Source organism: Oncorhynchus mykiss, chromosome 13, assembly GCF_013265735.2.
Source record: "Oncorhynchus mykiss isolate Arlee chromosome 13, USDA_OmykA_1.1, whole genome shotgun sequence".
NCBI lineage: Eukaryota > Metazoa > Chordata > Actinopteri > Salmoniformes > Salmonidae > Oncorhynchus > Oncorhynchus mykiss.
Window position 1 is genome coordinate 69,844,233 of NC_048577.1, and position 24,380 is coordinate 69,868,612.

Below are 24,380 nucleotides of genomic sequence, written 5' to 3' on the forward strand. Positions count from 1 at the left end.
TCAGTGTCTGTACAGTAACATGACGTCAGAGCTCAGTGTCTGTACAGTAACATGACGTCAGAGCTCAGTGTCTGTACAGTAACATGACGTCAGAGCTCAGTGTCTGTACAGTAACATGACGTCAGAGCTCAGTGTCTGTACAGTAACATGACGTCAGAGCTCAGTGTCTGTACAGTAACATGACGTCAGAGCTCAGTGTCTGTACAGTAACATGCTATACATGACGTCAGAGCTCAGTGTCTGTTCAGTAACATGACGTCAGAGCTCAGTGTCTGTACAGTAACATGACGTCAGAGCTCAGTGTCTGTACAGTAACATGCTATACATGACGTCAGAGCTCAGTGTCTGTTCAGTAACATGACGTCAGAGCTCAGTGTCTGTTCAGTAACATGACGTCAGAGCTCAGTGTCTGTACAGTAACATGCTATACATGACGTCAGAGCTCAGTGTCTGTTCAGTAACATGACGTCAGAGCTCAGTATCTGTACAGTAACATGACGTCAGAGCTCAGTGTCTGTACAGTAACATGACGTCAGAGCTCAGTGTCTGTACAGTAACATGCTATACATGACGTCAGAGCTCAGTGTCTGTTCAGTAACATGACGTCAGAGCTCAGTGTCTGTACAGTAACATGACGTCAGAGCTCAGTGTCTGTTCAGTAACATGACGTCAGAGCTCAGTGTCTGTTCAGTAAGATGACGTCAGAGCTCAGTGTCTGTACAGTAACATGCTATACATGATGTCAGACCTCAGTGTCTGTACAGTAAGATGACGTCAGAGCTCAGTGTCTGTACAGTAACATGCTATACATGATGTCAGAGCTCAGTGTCTGTTCAGTAACATGACGTCAGAGCTCAGTGTCTGTTCAGTAACATGACGTCAGAGCTCAGTGTCTGTACAGTAACATGACGTCAGAGCTCAGTGTCTGTACAGTAACATGCTATACATGACGTCAGAGCTCAGTGTCTGTACAGTAACATGACGTCAGAGCTCAGTGTCTGTTCAGTAACATGACGTCAGAGCTCAGTGTCTGTTCAGTAACATGACGTCAGAGCTCAGTGTCTGTTCAGTAACATGACGTCAGAGCTCAGTGTCTGTACAGTAACATGATGTCAGAGCTCAGTGTCTGTACAGTAACATGCTATACATGATGTCAGAGCTCAGTGTCTGTACAGTAACATGCTATACATGATGTCAGAGCTCAGTGTTTGTTCAGTAACATGCTATACATGATGTCAGAGCTCAGTGTCTGTACAGTAACATGCTATACATGACGTCAGAGCTCAGTGGCTGTACAGTAACATGCTATACATGATGTCAGAGCTCAGTGTCTGTACAGTAACATGCTATACATGATGTCAGAGCTCAGTGTCTGTACAGTAACATGCTATACATGATGTCAGAGCTCAGTGTCTGTTCAGTAACATGCTATACATGACATCAGAGCTCAGTGTTTGTACAGTAACATGCTATACATGACGTCAGAGCTCAGTGGCTGTACAGTAACATGCTATACATGATGTCAGATCTCAGTGTCTGTACAGTAACATGATGTCAGTAACAGAGTCAGCAGTCTGGTTAGGGTTGTTATCATGTTGTATTGTTTCTCCCAGCTGTAACAGAGTCAGCAGTCTGGTTAGGGTTGTTATCATGTTGTATTGTTTCTCCCAGCTGTAACAGAGTCAGCAGTCTGGTTAGGGTTGTTATCATGTTGTATTGTTTCTCCCAGCTGTAACAGAGTCAGCAGTCTGGTTAGGGTTGTTATCATGTTGTATTGTTTCTCCCAGCTGTAACAGAGTCAGCAGTCTGGTTAGGGTTGTTATCATGTTGTATTGTTTCTCCCAGCTGTAACAGAGTCGGCAGTCTGGTTAGGGTTGTTATCATGTTGTATTGTTTCTCCCAGCTGTAACAGAGTCAGCAGTCTGGTTAGGGTTGTTATCATGTTGTATTGTTTCTCCCAGCTGTAACAGAGTCAGCAGTCTGGTTAGGGTTGTTATCATGTTGTATTGTTTCTCCCAGCTGTAACAGAGTCAGCAGTCTGGTTAGGGTTGTTATCATGTTGTATTGTTTCTCCCAGCTGTAACAGAGTCGGCAGTCTGGTTAGGGTTGTTATCATGTTGTATTGTTTCTCCCAGCTGTAACAGAGTCAGCAGTCTGGTTAGGGTTGTTATCATGTTGTATTGTTTCTCCCAGCTGTAACAGAGTCAGCAGTCTGGTTAGGGTTGTTATCATGTTGTATTGTTTCTCTCAGCTGTAACAGAGTCAGCAGTCTGGTTAGGGTTGTTATCATGTTGTATTGTTTCTCTCAGCTGTAACAGAGTCAGCAGTCTGGTTAGGGTTGTTATCATGTTGTATTGTTTCTCCCAGCTGTAACAGAGTCAGCAGTCTGGTTAGGGTTGTTATCATGTTGTTTTATTTCTCGCAGCTGTAAGGAGGACATCTGTAATGGTGTCAGCAGTCTGCTGGTCTATGTGAACAGTCTGAAGGGCCTAGCCTCCATCAGAGATGCTGTGTGGGACCTCCTCTCCACCGACTCCATCAGTCAACACTGGAGCTTAATCTGCCAGCGGCTGTTAGAGCGCCCCCTAGCGCTGTGGGAGGACTTCCTACAGCAGCTCTTCCTCCAACGCCTGCAGGTAACTAGCTACACTCAGGTCTGGTTTCCAGGACACAGATTAAAGCTAGTCTTAATCTAGGTTTAGATTAACGAGACCCAGGCCTCGTCCCCCGGGCTTTGATTGTGGACGCTTGGAAGGAAGTGTGTGGTGCACCACATTAGTCCTGGAGGAAGTAGCACCTTCTATGGAGAATCTCTGTTGACCAGGCTTTTCAGACTAGGACTAATCTGTGTCCATGTTATAAAATAGAATGGAGCACTGACAGTTTTAGCTGTTGTTGTTAATATTATTCTCTTGTTGTGTGTATTCTATACACCCCTGCTCCTCTCATTACATTGAGCTGTTCCCATTCAGACAGTGGGGAACCTTTTAGAAACAGGACAACAGATTTAACCTGCCGATTTAACTAGCTAGTAGCTACAGCTGACTTCTGCCTTCTAGCTATCTAGTGAACTAGTTCTCCTCTCCAGAATAGTTCTAATCTGCTCACTGTCTCTCTCTCTCTCTCTCCTCTCTCTCTCTCTCTCTCTCTCTCTCTCTCTCTCTCTCTCTCTCCTTTCCTGTCACTCTCTCATCTCCTTTTCTACCCCCCCTCTTCCATCTTCCTCCCTCCTTTCTATCTCTCCCCTTCTCCCCCTTCCCCTCTCTCTATCTTCTGCTCCCTTAATTCTCCCGTTCTCCATCTCCCCCTCTTCTTCCATTCTCTCCCCCAGGCGATCACCCAGGAGGGTACAGAGACTATCTCCACCAGCTGCAGACAGCTCCTCTCCTCTGCCCTTCGAGATCTAGAGGGCCAGCCCACCCCTCCGGGCCCCGGTCCACCAGGCTCCAGCCCTCCCCTCCCCAGCCGAGGTGCTCTCTACGAGGCAGACGTGGCCTCTTTCCTGTGGTCCGAGGCCCAGGGGGACCTACTGAGCGACGCGGCCTGGGTCAGTGTATCCCAACGGGGGCCACAGCATCGGAGCGGCCTGGCCATGAAGACTCAGGCCCTGACACCCTGTGTCCAGATCTTCTGTTCATCACTGGATGCTGCTCTCAGAGACAGACTGGATGACCTGCAGCACTACCTGCCCTCTGATAACACAGGTAGGTAGACAGATGCATTACCTGTCCTCTGATAACACAGGTAGGTAGACAGATGGATTACCTGTCCTCTGATAACACAGGTAGGTAGACAGATGGATTACCTGCCCTCTGATAACACAGGTAGGGAGACAGATGGATTACCTGTCTTCTGATAACACAGGTAGGGAGACAGATGGATTACCTGCAGCACTACCTGTCCTCTGATAACACAGGTAGGGAGACAGATGGATTACCTGCCCTCTGATAACACAGGTAGGGAGACAGATGGATTACCTGTCCTCTGATAACACATGTAGGGAGACAGATGGATTACCTGTCCTCTGATAACACAGGTAGGTAGACAGATGGATTACCTGTCCTCTGATAACACAGGTAGGGAGACAGATGGATTACCTGTCCTCTGATAACACAGGTAGGGAGACAGATGGATTGCCTGTCCTCTGATAACACAGGTAGGGAGACAGATGGATTACCTGCCCTCTGATAACACAGGTAGGGAGACAGATGGATTACCTGTCCTCTGATAACACAGGTAGGGAGGCAGATGGATTACCTGTCCTCTGATAACACAGGTAGGTGGACAGATGGATTACCTGCCCTCTGATAACACAGGTAGGGAGACAGATGCATTACCTGTCCTCTGATAACACAGGTAGGGAGACAGATGGATTACCTGTCCTCTGATAACACAGGTAGGGAGACAGATGGATTACCTGTCCTCTGATAACACAGGTAGGGAGACGGATGCATTACCTGTCCTCTGATAACACAGGTAGGGAGACAGATGGATTACCTGTCCTCTGATAACACAGGTAGGTAGACAGATGGATTACCTGTCCTCTGATAACACAGGTAGGGAGACAGATGCATTACCTGTCCTCTGATAACACAGGTAGGGAGACAGATGGATTACCTGTCCTCTGATAACACAGGTAGGGAGACAGATGGATTACCTGTCCTCTGATAACACAGGTAGGGAGACAGATGGATTACCTGTCCTCTGATAACACAGGTAGGGAGACAGATGCATTACCTGTCCTCTGATAACACAGGTAGGGAGACAGATGCATTACCTGTCCTCTGATAACACAGGTAGGGAGACAGATGGATTACCTGTCCTCTGATAACACAGGTAGGGAGACGGATGCATTACCTGTCCTCTGATAACACAGGTAGGGAGACAGATGGATTACCTGTCCTCTGATAACACAGGTAGGTAGACAGATGGATTACCTGTCCTCTGATAACACAGGTAGGGAGACAGATGGATTACCTGTCCTCTGATAACACAGGTAGGTAGACAGATGGATTACCTGTCCTCTGATAACACAGGTAGGGAGACAGATGGATTACCTGCCCTCTGATAACACAGGTAGGTGGACAGATGGATTATTGGACTTTATTTCTACAGGAGGTCCCATTAAGACATTGTCCCAGGGAGACCTGGCCTAATGATAATGTAATGTGAACTAAGGTGAAATACTTAACATGAAGTCATCAATATCGACAGCATCTCAAACTCTCTTCTCATTATAGTGGACTCCTTTTGACCAGAGGTTCTCCTCTGTCTCCTTCCTCCACTCTACCTCCTCCCCCTCTACTTCCTCCTCCATCTCCTCCACCCCCCCTATACCATCTTCTCCATCTCTACCTCCTCCTCCCCCTCTACTTCCTTCTCTACCTCCTCCTTCTCCACCTCAACCTCCCCCCCTCTACTACCTCCTCCACCTCAACCTCCCCCTCTACTTCCTCCTTCATCTCCTCCTCCACCCCCCTATACCATCTTCTCTACCCCTACCTCCTCCTCCCCCTCTACTTCCTTCTCTACCTCCTCCATCTCCACCTCAACCTCCCCCTCTACTTCCTCCTATACCTCCTCCTCCACCTCTACTACTTCCTCCCCCTCTACTACCTCCATCTCCTCTTCCTCCTTCTCTCCCTCTACCTCCTATTCCTTCTCCCCCTCCCCGACCTCCTCCTTCTCTCCCTCTACCTCCTTTTCCTCCTCCTCTACCATCTCCTCCTCCACCTCCCCCTATACCACCACCTCCATCTCTTCCTCCACCTCCCTCTCTACCACCTCCTCTATCTCCTCCTCCACCTCCCACCTCTACTACTACCTCCCCCTCTACCACCTCCTCCACCTCCCCCTCTACCACCTCCTCCACCTCCCCCTCTACCACCTCCTCTATCTCCTCCTCCACCTCCCACCTCTACTACTACCTCCCCCTCTACCACCTCCTCCACCTCCCTCTCTACCACCTCCTCTATCTCCTCCTCAACCTCCCACCTCTACTACTACCTCCCCCTCTACTACCACCTCCACCTCCCCCTCTACCACCTCCTCCACCTCCCCCTCTACCACCTCCTCCATCTCCTCCTCCCCCTCTACCTCCCCCTCTACCATCTCCTCCACCTCAACCTCCCCCTCTACTTCCTCCTATACCTCCTCCACCTCTACTACTTCCTCCCCCTCTACTACCTCCATCTCCTCTTCCTCCTTCTCTCCCTCTACCTCCTATTCCTTCTCCCCCTCCCCGACCTCCTCCTTCTCTCCCTCTACCTCCTTTTCCTCCTCCTCTACCATCTCCTCCTCCACCTCCCCCTATACCACCACCTCCATCTCTTCCTCCACCTCCCTCTCTACCACCTCCTCTATCTCCTCCTCCACCTCCCACCTCTACTACTACCTCCCCCTCTACCACCTCCTCCACCTCCCCCTCTACCACCTCCTCCACCTCCCCCTCTACCACCTCCTCTATCTCCTCCTCCACCTCCCACCTCTACTACTACCTCCCCCTCTACCACCTCCTCCACCTCCCTCTCTACCACCTCCTCTATCTCCTCCTCAACCTCCCACCTCTACTACTACCTCCCCCTCTACCACCTCCTCCACCTCCCTCTCTACCACCTCCTCTATCTCCTCCTCAACCTCCCACCTCTACTACTACCTCCCCCTCTACCACCACCTCCACCTCCCCCTCTACCACCTCCTCCACCTCCCCCTCTACCACCTCCTCCATCTCCTCCTCCCCCTCTACCTCCCCCTCTACCATCTCCTCCATCTCCTCCTCCCCCTCTACCACCTCCATCTCCTCCTCCGCCTCTACCACCTCCTCCATCTCCTCCTCCCCCTCTACCACCTCCATCTCCTCCTCCGCCTCTACCACCTCCTCCATCTCCTCTTCCTCCTCCCCCTCTACCACCTCCTCCATCTCCACTTCCTCCCCCTCTACCACCTCCTCCATCTCCACTTCCTCCGCCTCTACCACCTCCTCCATCTCCTCCTCCACCCCCCCTCTACCACCTCCTCCATCTCCTCCTCCACCACTCCTCTATCTCCTCCTCCACCTCCTCCTCTACCACCTCCTCCTCTACCACCTCCTCCTCTACCAATTCCTCCACCTCTCTCTCTACCTCCTCTTCTACCATCTCCTCCATCTCCTCCTCCACCTCCTCTACCACCTCCTCCATCTCCTCTTCCTCACCCTCTACCTCCCCCTCTACCACCTCCTCCATCTCCTCTTCCTCCCCCTCTACCTCCCCCTCTACCACCTCCTCCATCTCCTCTTCCTCCCCCTCTACCTCCTCCATCTCCTCTACTTCTTCCTTCTCCTCCTCTTCATCCACAGATCCCCAGGTCCCCTCCGTCTCCTTCACTATAGGCCTTGGCTCTGGGTCCAGTTCTGGTTCCGGTACCGTCTCATCATTCGACCGGTTCACAGACGCCATGGCGGTTGAGGAAACCCTACGTGAACGCTGTCTGGCATGCGTACGTGACATCATCACCTGCGTGCGCTCTAAACTGGGGGCGGCCTCACCTGTTGGCTCCTCCCCCGGCCCAGCCCGTCTCAGCTCGGTGCTCTTCATGGCCCGCCTCTGTCAGTCCCTCAGCAAGCTCTGCCCCAACCTCAGGCAGTGCATCCTGGGTAAACAGGGCTGTGCTGCAGCTGACCCTGTTACCAAGGGAACACCCCGCCAAAGCAGGAAGTTGGGGAAGGCGGCTGCCAAGGCGACAGAGGTTAGCCCCGCCCAGGCCAAGTGGGCGTGTCTGAAAGAGGAGCTTCTGGTTGTCAGTATGGAAGCATATCGGATGTGGAGCTCCGCCCTCTCTAAGGTGAGGTGGTTACTTGGAGGGATAGTTAACCACTAAATCAAAGTGTGGCAGACATTTTCTGGGGCTGTTTAAACATCTCAGAGTTGGAGTGGGGCTCTAGGATCAGTTTAGCCTTTTAGATTCAAATGAAATACATGGACAGGGGGGGCCTGATCCTAGACCAGCTCTATGACTCTGAATACTGGTCCTATTAGATTACATGGACAGGGGGGACCTGATCCTAGACCAGCTCTATGACTGAATACTGGTCCTATTAGATTACATGGACAGGGGGGACCTGATCCTAGACCAGCTCTATGACTGAATACTGGTCCTATTAGATTACATGGACAGGGGGACCTGATCCTAGACCAGCTCTATGACTGAATACTGGTCCTATTAGATTACATGGACAGGGGGACCTGATCCTAGACCAGCACTATGACTGAATACTGGTCCTATTAGATTACATGGACAGGGGGACCTGATCCTAGACCAGTTCTATGACTGAATACTGGTCCTATTAGATTACATGGACAGGGGGACCTGATCCTAGACCAGCTCTATGACTGAATACTGGTCCTATTAGATTACATGGACAGGGGGACCTGATCCTAGACCAGCTCTATGACTGAATACTGGTCCTATTAGATTACATGGACAGGGGGACCTGATCCTAGACCAGCTCTATGACTGAATACTGGTCCTATTAGATTACATGGACAGGGGGACCTGATCCTAGACCAGCTCTATGACTGAATACTGGTCCTTTTAGATTACATGGACAGGGGGACCTGATCCTAGACCAGCTCTATGACTGAATACTGGTCCTTTTAGATTACATGGACAGGGGGACCTGATCCTAGACCAGCTCTATGACTGAATACTGGTCCTATTAGATTACATGGACAGAGGGGACCTGATCCTAGACCAGCTCTATGACTGAATACTGGTCCTATTAGATTACATGGACAGGGGGGACCTGATCCTAGACCAGCTCTATGACTGAATACTGGTCCTTTTAGATTACATGGACAGGGGGACCTGATCCTAGACCAGCTCTATGACTGAATACTGGTCCTATTAGATTACATGGACAGAGGGGACCTGATCCTAGACCAGTTCTATGACTGAATACTGGTCCTATTAGATTACATGGACAGGGGGGACCTGATCCTGAGCTTGATACAGACAGAGTTTTGTGGTCTAAGAATGTCAGACAAACTTCCAACAATCAGTTTGAAATGAAATCACAACCCAGTCTATTTAGGCCGAGCCATCCTTCCTTTGTTGTCTCTCTCTCTCTCTCTCTCTCTCTCTCTCTCTCCCCCCCCCCCCCCCCCCCCCCCCCCCCAAGGCGCTGGTAGGTCAGTTTGCGACCTCGTTGCATGCAGAGTCTGCCGGGGCTATCCTAGCAAACGCCACCAACTGGGAGGAGCTAGAGATCCAGGAAGAGGCGGAGTCAGGGAGCAGCGTCACCTCCAAGATCAGACTTCCTGTCCAGGTAAGAGTGATGTTATGACATCATCGCTCAGCTCAGCAGGACCTGACCAGTAGTGTCTCACAGACAGGAGAAAGGATTTTCAAATAGAAAATTAACACTGAGATGCTGCAATATTATCTCTCTGTCTCTCTTTCTCTCTCTCTGTCTCTCTATCTCCCTCTGTCTCTCTCTCTGTCTCCCTCTCTCACTCCCCCCTCTGTCTTCCTCTCTCTGTCTCTCTCTGTCTCTGTCTCGCTCCCCCCTCTCTCTCTCTCTGTCTCGCTCCCCCCTCTCTCTGTCTCCCTCTCTCACTCCCCCCTCTCTCTCTCTCTCTGTCTCTCTCTCACTCCCCCCTCTCTCTCTCGCTCCCCCCCCCCCCCCCCCCCCCCCTCCTCCTCTCTCCCCTCCCCCCCCCCCCCCCCCCCCCCCCCCCCCTCCCTCCATAGCCGTCATGGTTTGTCCAGTCTCTGCTGTTCCACCTGTGTCTGGAGGTGAACGGTGTAGGGGGTCATGCTGTGCCCCGCCCCACCCTACAGGAGTTACTACAAGGCTGCATGGACCTGGTGCTGCACCAATACCAGAACCTCATACACACAGCGCAGGACAAGGTAACACACACACACACACACAGGGCAGGACAAGGTAACACACACACACACACAGCGCAGGACAAGGTAACACACACACACACAGCGCAGGACAAGGTAACACACACACACACAGCGCAGGACAAGGTAACACACACACACACAGCGCAGGACAAGGTAACACACACACACACAGCGCAGGACAAGGTAACACACACACACAGCGCAGGACAAGGTAACACACACACACACACACAGCGCAGGACAAGGTAACACACACACACACACACACACACAGCGCAGGACAAGGTAACACACACACACACACACAGCGCAGGACAAGGTAACACACACACACAGCGCAGGACAAGGTAACACACACACACACACAGCGCAGGACAAGGTAACACACACACACACAGGGCAGGACAAGGTAACACACACACACACAGGGCAGGACAAGGTAACACACACACACACACAGCGCTGGACAAGGTAACACACACACACACAGCGCAGGACAAGGTAACACACACACACACACAGCGCAGGACAAGGTAACACACACACACACACACACACACACACACAGCGCAGGACAAGGTAACACACACACACACACAGCGCAGGACAAGGTAACACACACACACACACACACAGCGCAGGACAAGGTAACACACACACATACACACAGCACAGGACAAGGTAACACACACACACACACACAGCACAGGACAAGGTAACACACACACACACAGCGCAGGACAAGGTAACACACACATACACACAGCGCAGGACAAGGTAACACACACCCACACAGCACAGGACAAGGTAACACACACACACACAGCACAGGACAAGGTAACACACACAGCGCAGGACAAGGTAACACACACACACACACAGCGCAGGACAAGGTAACACACACACACACAGCGCAGGACAAGGTAACACACACACACACAGCGCAGGACAAGGTAACACACACACACACAGCGCAGGACAAGGTAACACACACACACAGCGCAGGACAAGGTAACACACACACACACACAGCGCAGGACAAGGTAACACACACACACACAGCGCAGGACAAGGTAACACACACACACACAGCGCAGGACAAGGTAACACACACACAGCGCAGGACTAGGTAACACACACACACACAGGGCAGGACAAGGTAACACACACACACACAGCGCAGGACAAGGTAACACACACACAGCGCAGGACTAGGTAACACACACACACAGGGCAGGACTAGGTAACACACACACACACACACACAGCGCAGGACAAGGTAACACACACACACACACACACGGCGCAGGACAAGGTAACACACACACACACACAGCGCAGGACAAGGTAACACACACACACAGCACAGGACAAGGTAACACACACACAGCGCAGGACAAGGTAACACACACACACAGCACAGGACAAGGTAACACACACACAGCGCAGGACAAGTTAACACACACACACAGCACAGGACAAGGTAACACACACACACACAGCGCAGGACAAGGTAACACACAGGGCTGACACTGTAATCATAGAGCACACCTGGACAACGAAATGAGTTGTCATCCTAAAGAGATGAACATCTCTGTTGCTCTCCCCCTCTCTCTCTCTCTCCCCCCTCCTCTTTCTCTCCCCCTCTCTCCCCCTCTCTCCCCTCCTCTCTCTCTCTCCCCTCCTCTCTCTCTCTCTCCCCTCCTCTCTCTCTCTCTCTCTCCCCCCTCTCCCCCTCTCTCTCTCTCCACTCTCTCTCTCTCCACTCTCTCTCTCCCCCCCCCTCTCTCTCTCTCCCCCTCCTCTCTCTCTCCCCCCTCCTCTCTCTCTCTCTCTCTCCCCTCCTCTCTCTCTCCCCCCCTCTCCCCCTCTCTCTCTCCACTGTCTCTCTCCCCCCTCTCTCTCTCCACTCTCTCTCTCTTCCCCCCTCTCTCTCTCCACTCTCTCTCTCTCCCCCCCACACCCTCTCTCTCTCTCCCCCTCTCTCTCCAGGACTGTCCATTCCCTATGACTCAGAACAGGTCTCTACAGCTGTTATTTGACCTGAGATATCTCACTGCTACCCTGGGTACCAAACTAGAGGATGGCAGGGGCTTCCGCTCTCAACAAGACCCCAGGTACACACACACACACACACACCTGGTCTCTCTGTATGTTACAGGGTTCAGTAACATCCTGGTCTCTGTATGTTACAGGGTTCAGTAACATCCTGGTCTCTCTGTATGTTACAGGGTTCAGTAACATCCTGGTCTCTCTGTGTGTTACAGGGTTCAGTAACATCCTGGTCTCTCTGTATGTTACAGGGTTCAGTAACATCCTGGTCTCTGTATGTTACAGGGTTCAGTAACATCCTGGTCTCTCTGTATGTTACAGGGTTCAGTAACATCCTGGTCTCTCTGTGTGTTACAGGGTTCAGTAACATCCTGGTCTCTGTATGTTACAGGGTCCAGCAGGTGTGTGATTCGCTGGAGAGCTACATTGATCCCTTTGACCTGGATGTGTTCATGCCGCCATTCAACAGCAACCTCAACCGCCTATCACAGAGGAGTTCGGTACGAATGGCCCCGCCCCCTGACGCTACTAACGTGATTGGAGACTAAAATAAATTATGATAGTCAGTGTAGAGTAGGGTTATCCTGGGCTATCCTGGGTCATTCTGGGTTACCCTGGATTATCCTGGGTCATTCTGATTTATCCTGGGTTATCCTGGGTTATTCTGGGTTTCCCTGTGTTATCCTGGGTTATCCTGGGTTATCCTGGGTTATTCTGGGATATTATGGGTTATTCTGGGTTATCATGGGTTATCATGGGTTATCCTGGGTTATTCTGGGTTATCCACTGTGTATTGATCGTTCAGTAACTTTGGTCACAATTGGTAGCTCTCTCAGAGGTGCTGTTGGGGATTCAGATGTTGTATTGACGTTGTGTGTTTATATTGTACGATTGTGGTGTTTTGGTTGCGTTAAGGTTGTTGTGCTAACATTGCGATAATGCTGTAATAACATTTAAAATGGAATTTCCAGGTCAACAAAACAAAAAAAGAAGAGAGAAATGGTTGATAGTAACGGAGAAAATGTCCAACTTTGGCCTCTTCTCTGAGAAGGCTGTTATATCATAATGACACAGCACCAAATGTTCTGTAAACACCGGCTGAGAGGCTCGTAAGGATTTCACAGCCGCTACAGATCACAGTGTTACAGGATACAATAACAATCCTCCAGTCTGACGGCAAGTCACTATCATCAGATATGAGAACAATCCATAACATAAAGCATGGAGTATAGTGACCATCAACTCACATCCTCTACAACCACAACACAGGAAATCATGGAGTCTAGTGACCATCAACTCACATCCTGTACAACCACAACACTGGCAATCATGGAGTCTAGTGACCATCAACTCACATCCTGTACAACCACAACACTGGAAATCATGGAGTCTAGTGACCATCAACTCACATCCTGTACAACCACAACACTGGCAATCATGGAGTCTAGTGACCATCAACTCACATCCTGTACAACCACAACACCGGAAATCATGGAGTCTAGTGACCATCAACTCACATCCTGTACAACCACAACACTGGAAATCATGGAGTCTAGTGACCATCAACTCACATCCTGTACAACCACAACACAGGAAATCATGGAGTCTAGTGACCATCAACTCACATCCTGTACAACCACAACACTGGAAATCATGGAGTCTAGTGACCATCAACTCACATCCTGTACAACCACAACACAGGAAATCATGGAGTCTAGTGACCATCAACTCACATCCTCTACAACCACAACACAGGAAATCATGGAGTCTAGTGACCATCAACTCACATCCTCTACAACCACAACACAGGAAATCATGGAGTCTAGTGACCATCAACTCACATCCTGTACAACCACAACACCGGAAATCCTGGAGTCTAGTGACCATCAACTCACATCCTCTACAACCACAACACAGGAAATCATGGAGTCTAGTGACCATCAACTCACATCCTGTACAACCACAACACCGGAAATCATGGAGTCTAGTGACCATCAACTCACATCCTCTACAACCACAACACAGGAAATCCTGGAGTCTAGTGACCATCAACTCACATCCTCTACAACCACAACACCGGAAATCATGGAGTCTAGTGACCATCAACTCACATCCTGTACAACCACAACACAGGAAATCATGGAGTCTAGTGACCATCAACTCACATCCTGTACAACCACAACACCGGAAATCATGGAGTCTAGTGACCATCAACTCACATCCTGTACAACCACAACACCGGAAATCATGGAGTCTAGTGACCATCAACTCACATCCTCTACAACCACAACACAGGAAATCATGGAGTCTAGTGACCATCAACTCACATCCTGTACAACCACAACACGGGAAGTCATGGAGTCTAGTGACCATCAACTCACATCCTCTACAACCACAACACAGGAAATCATGGAGTCTATAGTGACCATCAACTCACATCCTCTACAACCACAACACAGGAAATCATGGAGTCTAGTGACCATCAACTCACATCCTGTACAACCACAACACTGGAAATCATGGAGTCTAGTGACCATCAACTCACATCCTGTACAACCACAACACAGGAAATCATGGAGTCTAGTGACCATCAACTCACATCCTCTACAACCACAACACAGGAAATCATGGAGTCTAGTGACCATCAACTCACATCCTGTACAACCACAACACAGGAAATCATGGAGTCTAGTGACCATCAACTCACATCCTCTACAACCACAACACAGGAAATCATGGAGTCTAGTGACCATCAACTCACATCCTCTACAACCACAACACAGGAAATCATGGAGTCTAGTGACCATCAACTCACATCCTGTACAACCACAACACAGGAAATCATGGAGTCTAGTGACCATCAACTCACATCCTGTACAACCACAACACTGGAAATCATGGAGTCTAGTGACCATCAACTCACATCCTGTACAACCACAACACAGGAAATCATGGAGTCTAGTGACCATCAACTCACATCCTCTACAACCACAACACAGGAAATCATGGAGTCTAGTGACCATCAACTCACATCCTGTACAACCACAACACAGGAAATCATGGAGTCTATAGTGACCATCAACTCACATCCTGTACAACCACAACACAGGAAATCATGGAGTCTAGTGACCATCAACTCACATCCTGTACAACCACAACACCGGAAATCATGGAGTCTAGTGACCATCAACTCACATCCTCTACAACCACAACACAGGAAATCATGGAGTCTAGTAGACCATCAACTCACATCCTGTACAACCACAACACTGGAAATCATGGAGTCTATAGTGACCATCAACTCACATCCTGTACAACCACAACACAGGAAATCATGGAGTCTAGTGACCATCAACTCACATCCTCTACAACCACAACACCGGAAATCATGGAGTCTAGTGACCATCAACTCACATCCTGTACAACCACAACACAGGAAATCATGGAGTCTAGTGACCATCAACTCACATCCTCTACAACCACAACACCGGAAATCATGGAGTCTATAGTGACCATCAACTAACATCCTGTACAACCACAACACAGGAAATCATGGAGTCTAGTAGACCATCAACTCACATCCTGTACAACCACAACACTGGAAATCATGGAGTCTATAGTGACCATCAACTCACATCCTGTACAACCACAACACAGGAAATCATGGAGTCTAGTGACCATCAACTCACATCCTCTACAACCACAACACCGGAAATCATGGAGTCTATAGTGACCATCAACTAACATCCTGTACAACCACAACACAGGAAATCATGGAGTCTAGTGACCATCAACTCACATCCTGTACAACCACAACACTGGAAATCACGTGTTTTACACACAGGGGAAATGTAGCAATATGCTAAAGCCCTGTGTTAATGACTTAATTCTCTTTAAATGTCCCCATTCCAGCTCTGTGTTAATGACTTAATTCTCTTTAAATGTCCCCATTCCAAACTCTGTGTTAATGTTGTGTGGTTCCAGGTGTTGTTGGGGTTGTTGACGGGGACAGAGAAGCAGTTTGTTTCCCGTGGTAACAGCGCGGCCTCTCAGGAACCCTACAACATCCTGCCGCTGGCCAGCACCCAGATCAGGTGACTACACACACCAGCATTCAGATCAGGTGACTACACACACCAGCACCCAGATCAGGTGACTACACACACCAGCACCCAGATCAGGTGACAACACACACCAGCACCCAGATCAGGTGACTACACACACTAGCACCCAGATCAGGTGACTACACACACCAGCACCCAGATCAGGTGACAACACACACCAGCACCCAGATCAGGTGACAACACACACCAGCACTCAGATCAGGTGACAACACACACCAGCACCCAGATCAGGTGACTACACACACCAGCACTCAGATCAGGTGACAACACACACCAGCACCCATATTCATTAATAAAAAGTATCTCTGAATAGGAGTTCTGATATTGGATCACTGGACAGGTCTAGGACAGGAACCTGATCCTAGACCAGCTCTATGACTGAATACTGGTCCTATTAGATTACATGGACAGGGGGGACCTGATCCTAGACCAGCTCTATGACTGAATACTGGTCCTATTAGATTACATGGACAGGGGGACCTGATCCTAGACCAGCTCTATGACTGAATACTGGTCCTATTAGATTACATGGACAGGGGGACCTGATCCCAGACCAGCTCTATGACTGAATACTGGTCCTTTTAGATTACATGGACAGGGGGACCTGATCCTAGACCAGCTCTATGACTGAATACTGGTCCTATTAGATTACATGGACAGTGGGACCTGATCCTAGACCAGCTCTATGACTGAATACTGGTCCTATTAGATTACATGGACAGGGGGACCTGATCCCAGACCAGCTCTATGACTGAATACTGGTCCTTTTAGATTACATGGACAGGAGGGACCTGATCCCAGACCAGCTCTATGACTGAATACTGGTCCTATTAGATTACATGGACAGGGGGACCTGATCCCAGACCAGCTCTATGACTGAATACTGGTCCTTTTAGATTACATGGACAGGAGGGACCTGATCCCAGACCAGCTCTATGACTGAATACTGGTCCTATTAGATTACATGGACAGGGGGACCTGATCCTAGACCAGCTCTATGACTGAATACTGGTCCTATTAGATTACATGGACAGGGGGACCTGATCCCAGACCAGCTCTATGACTGAATACTGGTCCTTTTAGATTACATGGACAGGTGGGACCTGATCCCAGACCAGCTCTATGACTGAATACTGGTCCTATTAGATTACATGGACAGGGGGACCTGATCCTAGACCAGCTCTATGACTGAATACTGGTCCTTTTAGATTACATGGACAGGAGGGACCTGATCCCAGACCAGCTCTATGACTGAATACTGGTCCTATTAGATTACATGGACAGGGGACCTAATCCTAGACCAGCACTTTTACCTTGACATGCCCTATGAGTAGTATTATAGCCCAGTACCCTGTCTATAGGCTACAGGTCCATTAGTATTATAGCCCAGTACCCTGTCTATAGGCTACAGGTCCAGAAGTATTATAGCCCAGTACCCTGTCTATAGGCTACAGGTCCATTAGTATTATAGCCCAGTACCCAGTCTATAGGCTACAGGTCCATTAGTATTATAGCCCAGTACCCTGTCTATAGGCTACAGGTCCATTAGTATTATAGCCCAGTACCCTGTCTATAGGCTACAGGTCCATTAGTATTATAGCCCAGTACCCTGTCTATAGGCTACAGGTCCATTAGTATTATAGCCCAGTACCCTGTCTATAGGCTACAGGTCCATTAGTATTATAGCCCAGTACCCTGTCTATAGGCTACAGGTCCATTAGTATTATAGCCCAGTACCCTGTCCATAGGCTACAGGTCCATTAGTATTATAGCCCAGTACCCTGTCCATAGGCTACAGGTCCATTAGTATTATAGCCCAGTACCCTGTCTATAGGCTACAGGTCCATTAGTATTATAGCCCAGTACCCTGTCTATAGGCTACAGGTCCATTAGTATTATAACCCAGTACCCTGTCTATAGGCTACAGGTCCATTAGTATTATAGCCCAGTACCCTGTCTATAGGCTACAGGTCCATTAGTATTATAGCCCAGTACCCTGTCTATAGGCTACATGTCCATTAGTATTATAGCCCAGTACCCTGTCTATAGGCTACAGGTCCATTAGTATTATAGCCCAGTACCCTGTCTATAGGCTACAGGTCCATTAGTATTATAGCCCAGTACCCTGTCTATAGGCTACAGGTCCATTAGTATTATAGCCCAGTACCCTGTCTATAGGCTACAGGTCCATTCGTATTATAGCCCAGTACCCTGTCTATAGGCTACAGGTCCATTAGTATTATAGCCCAGTACCCTGTCTATAGGCTACAGGTCCATTAGTATTATAGCCTAGTACCCTGTCTATAGGCTACAGGTCCATTAGTATTATAGCCTAGTACCCTGTCTATAGGCTACAGGTCCATTAGTATTATAGCCTAGTACCCTGTCTATAGGCTACAGGTCCATTAGTATTATAGCCTAGTACCCTGTCTATAGGCTACAGGTCCATTAGTATTATAGCCTAGTACCCTGTCTATAAGCTACAGGTCCATTAGTATTATAGCCTAGTACCCTGTCTATAGGCTACAGGTCCATTAGTATTATAGCCCAGTACCCTGTCTATAGGCTACAGGTCCATTAGTATTATAGCCCAGTACCCTGTCTATAGGCTATAGGTCCATTAGTATTATAGCCCAGTACCCTGTCTATAGGCTACAGGTCCATTAGTATTATAGCCCAGTACCCTGTCTATAGGCTACAGGTCCATTAGTATTATAGCCCAGTACCCTTTCTATAGGCTACAGGTCCATTAGTATTATAGCCCAGTACCCTGTCTATAGGCTACAGGTCCATTAGTATTATAGCCCAGTACCCTGTCTATAGGCTACAGGTCCATTAGTATTATAGCCCAGTACCCTGTCTATAGGCTACAGGTCCATTAGTATTATAGCCCAGTACCCTGTCTATAGGCTACAGGTCCATTAGTATTATAGCCCAGTACCCTGTCTATAGGCTACAGGTCCAGTAGTATTATAGCCCAGTACCCTGTCTATAGGCTACAGGTCCATTAGTATTATAGCCCAGTACCCTGTCTATAGGCTACAGGTCCATTAGTATTATAGCCCAGTACCCTGTCTATAGGCTACAGGTCCATTAGTATTATAGCCCAGTACCCTGTCTATAGGCTACAGGTCCATTAGTATTATAGCCCAGTACCCTGTCTATAGGCTACAGGTCCATTAGTATTATAGCCCAGTACCCTGTCTATAGGCTACAGGTCCATTAGTATTATAGCCCAGTACCCTGTCTATAGGCTACAGGTCCATTAGTATTATAGCCCAGTACCCTGTCTATAGGCTACAGGTCCATTAGTATTATAGCCCAGTACCCTGTCTATAGGCTACAGGTCCATTAGTATTATAGCCCAGTACCCTGTCTATAGGCTACAGGTCCATTAGTATTATAGCCCAGTACCCTGTCTATAGGCTACAGGTCCATTAGTATTATAGCCCAGTACCCTGTCTATAGGCTACAGGTCCATTAGTATTATAGCCCAGTACCCTGTCCATAGGCTACAGGTCCATTAGTATTATAGCCCAGTACCCTGTCTATAGGCTACAGGTCCATTAGTATTATAGCCCAGTACCCTGTCTATAGGTTACAGGTCCAGTAGTATTATAGCCCAGTACCCTGTCTATAGGCTACAGGTCCATTAGTATTATAGCCCAGTACCCTGTCTATAGGCTACAGGTCCATTAGTATTATAGCCCAGTACCCTGTCTATAGGCTACAGGTCCATTAGTATTATAACCCAGTACCCTGTCTATAGGCTACAGGTCCATTAGTATTATAGCCCAGTACCCTGTCTATAGGCTACAGGTCCATTAGTATTATAGCCCAGTACCCTGTCCATAGGCTACAGGTCCATTAGTATTATAGCCCAGTACCCTGTCTATAGGCTACAGGTCCATTAGTATTATAGCCCAGTACCCTGTCTATAGTCTACAGGTCCATTAGTATTATAGCCCAGTACCCTGTCTATAGGCTACAGGTCCATTAGTATTATAGCCCAGTACCCTGTCTATAGGCTACAGGTCCATTAGTATTATAGCCCAGTACCCTGTCTATAGTCTACAGGTCCATTAGTATTATAGCCCAGTACCCTGTCTATAGGCTACAGGTCCATTAGTATTATAGCCCAGTACCCTGTCTATAGGCTACAGGTCCATTAGTATTATAGCCCAGTACCCTGTCCATAGGCTACAGGTCCATTAGTATTATAGCCCAGTACCCTGTCTATAGGCTACAGGTCCATTAGTATTATAGCCCAGTACCCTCTCTATAGGCTACAGGTCCATTAGTATTATAGCCCAGTACCCTGTCTATAGGCTACAGGTCCATTAGTATTATAGCCCAGTACCCTGTCTATAGGCTACAGGTCCATTAGTATTATAGCCCAGTACCCTGTCTATAGGCTACAGGTCCATTAGTATTATAGCCCAGTACCCTGTCTATAGGCTACAGGTCCAGTAGTATTATAGCCCAGTACCCTGTCTATAGGCTACAGGTCCATTAGTATTATAGCCCAGTACCCTGTCTATAGGCTACAGGTCCATTAGTATTATAGCCCAGTACCCTGTCTATAGGCTACAGGTCCATTAGTATTATAGCCCAGTACCCTGTCTATAGGCTACAGGTCCATTAGTATTATAGCCCAGTACCCTGTCTATAGGCTACAGGTCCATTAGTATTATAGCCCAGTACCCTGTCTATAGGCTACAGGTCCATTAGTATTATAGCCCAGTACCCTGTCTATAGGCTACAGGTCCATTAGTATTATAGCCCAGTACCCTGTCTATAGGCTACAGGTCCATTAGTATTATAGCCCAGTACCCTGTCTATAGGCTACAGGTCCATTAGTATTATAGCCCAGTACCCTGTCTATAGGCTACAGGTCCATTAGTATTATAGCCCAGTACCCTGTCTATAGGCTACAGGTCCATTAGTATTATAGCCCAGTACCCTGTCTATAGGCTACAGGTCCATTAGTATTATAGCCCAGTACCCTCTCTATAGGCTACAGGTCCATTAGTATTATAGCCCAGTACCCTGTCTATAGGCTACAGGTCCATTAGTATTATAGCCCAGTACCCTGTCTATAGGCTACAGGTCCATTAGTATTATAACCCAGTACCCTGTCTATAGGCTACAGGTCCATTAGTATTATAGCCCAGTACCCTGTCTATAGGCTACAGGTCCATTAGTATTATAGCCCAGTACCCTGTCTATAGGCTACAGGTCCATTAGTATTATAGCCCAGTACCCTGTCTATAGGCTACATGTCCATTAGTATTATAGCCCAGTACCCTGTCTATAGGCTACAGGTCCATTAGTATTATAGCCCAGTACCCTGTCTATAGGCTACAGGTCCATTAGTATTATAGCCCAGTACCCTGTCTATAGGCTACAGGTCCATTAGTATTATAGCCCAGTACCCTGTCTATAGGCTACAGGTCCATTAGTATTATAGCCCAGTACCCTGTCTATAGGCTACAGGTCCATTAGTATTATAGCCCAGTACCCTGTCTATAGGCTACAGGTCCATTAGTATTATAGCCCAGTACCCTGTCTATAGGCTACAGGTCCATTAGTATTATAGCCCAGTACCCTGTCTATAGGCTACAGGTCCATTAGTATTATAGCCCAGTACCCTGTCTATAGGCTACAGGTCCATTAGTATTATAGCCCAGTACCCTGTCTATAGGCTACAGGTCCATTAGTATTATAGCCCAGTACCCTGTCTATAGGCTACAGGTCCATTAGTATTATAGCCCAGTACCCTGTCTATAGGCTACAGGTCCATTAGTATTATAGCCCAGTACCCTGTCTATAGGCTACAGGTCCATTAGTATTATAGCCCAGTACCCTGTCTATAGGCTACAGGTCCATTAGTATTATAGCCCAGTACCCTGTCTATAGGCTACAGGTCCATTAGTATTATAGCCCAGTACCCTGTCTATAGGTTACAGGTCCATTAGTATTATAGCCCAGTACCCTGTCTATAGGCTACAGGTCCATTAGTATTATAGCCCAGTACCCTGTCTATAGGCTACAGGTCCATTAGTATTATAGCCCAGTACCCTGTCTATAGGCTACAGGTCCATTAGTATTATAGCCCAGTACCCTGTCTATAGGCTACAGGTCCATTAGTATTATAACCCAGTACCCTGTCTATAGGCTACAGGTCCATTAGTATTATAGCCCAGTACCCTGTCTATAGGCTACAGGTCCATTAGTATTATAACCCAGTACCCTGTCTATAGGCTACAGGTCCATTAGTATTATAGCCCAGTACCCTGTCTATAGGCTACAGGTCCATTAGTATTCTAGCCTAGTACCCTGTCTATAGGCTACAGGTCCATTAGTATTATAGCCCAGTACCCTGTCTATAGGCTACAGGTCCATTAGTATTATAGCCCAGTACCCTGTCTATAGGCTACAGGTCCATTAGTATTATAGCCCAGTACCCTGTCTATAGGTTACAGGTCCATTAGTATTATAGCCCAGTACCCAGTCTATAGGCTACAGGTCCATTAGTATTATAGCCCAGTACCCTGTCTATAGGCTACAGGTCCATTAGTATTATAGCCCAGTACCCTGTCTATAGGCTACAGGTCCATTTAGTATTATAGCCCAGTACCCTGTCTATAGGCTACAGGTCCATTAGTATTATAGCCCAGTACCCTGTCTATAGGCTACAGGTCCATTAGTATTATAGCCCAGTACCCTGTCTATAGGCTACAGGTCCATTAGTATTATAGCCCAGTACCCTGTCTATAGGTTACAGGTCCATTAGTATTATAGCCCAGTACCCAGTCTATAGGCTACAGGTCCATTAGTATTATAGCCCAGTACCCTGTCTATAGGCTACAGGTCCATTAGTATTATAGCCCAGTACCCTGTCTATAGGCTACAGGTCCATTTAGTATTATAGCCCAGTACCCTGTCTATAGGCTACAGGTCCATTAGTATTATAGCCCAGTACCCTGTCTATAGGCTACAGGTCCATTAGTATTATAGCCCAGTACCCTGTCTATAGGCTACAGGTCCATTAGTATTATAGCCCAGTACCCTGTCTATAGGCTACAGGTCCATTTAGTATTATAGCCCAGTACCCTGTCTATAGGCTACAGGTCCATTAGTATTATAGCCCAGTACCCTGTCTATAGGCTACAGGTCCATTAGTATTATAGCCCAGTACCCTGTCTATAGGCTACAGGTCCATTAGTATTATAGCCCAGTACCCTGTCTATAGGCTACAGGTCCAGACGTATTTTAACCCAGTACCCTGTCTCTGTTCTCCAGGTTTGGGCTGTTACCTCTGAGCATGACCAACTCCCGTAAAACCAAGTCCTCCACACAGGGAACTGACATCACACGCCCACTGGTGAGTCACACGGACGGACGACCGGGGGGGTGTTGGGGGAGGGGGAGGACGGGCGGGGGGGAAGTGTTGGGGGAGGGCGGACCGGCGGGGAGGACGGATGGGCGGGGGAGGGCGGGGGGGGTGTTGGGGGAGGACGGGGTCTGAGGTTGAACGTATAGCTGAGATTTTCATATAAACCTGCCTGTATGAATGTCAACCTCACCTCAAGTTTCAGTCTGTTTTTTAACCTTGGCCATGTCTGTTGATTTCCTACAATGTGTATCATTATGTTTTATGTCTGCATTTCCAGCTGTTTTGAGGGCAACAGACCCAGGACAGCAGCAACAGGTCATTGTGTGTGTGGGGTATCTTTAGTGTGTGGGTGGTATCTTTAGTGTGTGTGTGGGGTATCTTTAGTGTGTGGGTGGTATCTTTAGTGTGTGTGTGTGGGTGGTGTCTTTAGTGTGTGTGTGTGTGTGTGGTGTCTTTAGTGTGTGTAGTGTCTTTAGTGTAAGTGTGTGTGGTGGTATCTTTAGTGTGTAGTGTCTTTAGTTATCTATCTTTAATGTGTAATATTCTATGTGCCATGAAGTGTTTTTGCAGTGGGGAGGTTTGCAGTGTGGAGGTTTGCAGTGTGGAGGTTTGCAGTGGGGAGGTTTGCAGTGGGGAGGTTTGCAGTGTGGAGGTTTGCAGTGTGGAGGTTTGCAGTGGGGAGGTTTGCAGTGGGGAGGTTTGCAGTGGGGAGGTTTGCAGTGGGGAGGTTTGCAGTGGGGAGGTTTGCAGTGTGGAGGTTTGCAGTGTGGAGGTTTGCAGTGTGGAGGTTTGCAGTGTGGAGGTTTGCAGTGTGGAGGTTTGCAGTGTGGAGGTTTGCAGTGTGGAGGTTTGCAGTGTGGAGGTTTGCAGTGTGGAGGTTTGCAGTGTGGAGGTTTGCAGTGTGGAGGTTT

At 48.4% G+C, this 24,380-nt stretch overlaps 1 protein-coding gene across 2 annotated transcripts in view; it reads left to right on the forward strand.

The window, feature by feature from the left end:
• Nucleotides 1–24,380, forward strand: part of LOC110487123 (conserved oligomeric Golgi complex subunit 1) — a 43,285-nt gene that overhangs the window by 15,676 nt on the left and 3,229 nt on the right. The window contains exons 7-16 of one of the 2 annotated variants that reach the window (XM_036942021.1): nt 2,426–2,636; nt 3,332–3,704; nt 7,337–7,821; nt 9,158–9,304; nt 9,730–9,891; nt 11,887–12,011; nt 12,338–12,446; nt 15,931–16,040; nt 23,376–23,457; nt 23,747–23,784. In XM_036942021.1, the coding sequence (XP_036797916.1) occupies nt 2,426–2,636; nt 3,332–3,704; nt 7,337–7,821; nt 9,158–9,304; nt 9,730–9,891; nt 11,887–12,011; nt 12,338–12,446; nt 15,931–16,040; nt 23,376–23,457; nt 23,747–23,755 (1,813 nt within the window). In that variant the 3' untranslated portion in view covers nt 23,756–23,784. The remainder of the gene's footprint in view (nt 1–2,425; nt 2,637–3,331; nt 3,705–7,336; nt 7,822–9,157; nt 9,305–9,729; nt 9,892–11,886; nt 12,012–12,337; nt 12,447–15,930; nt 16,041–23,375; nt 23,458–23,746; nt 23,785–24,380) is intronic. The other variant, XM_036942020.1, reaches the window with a different exon arrangement.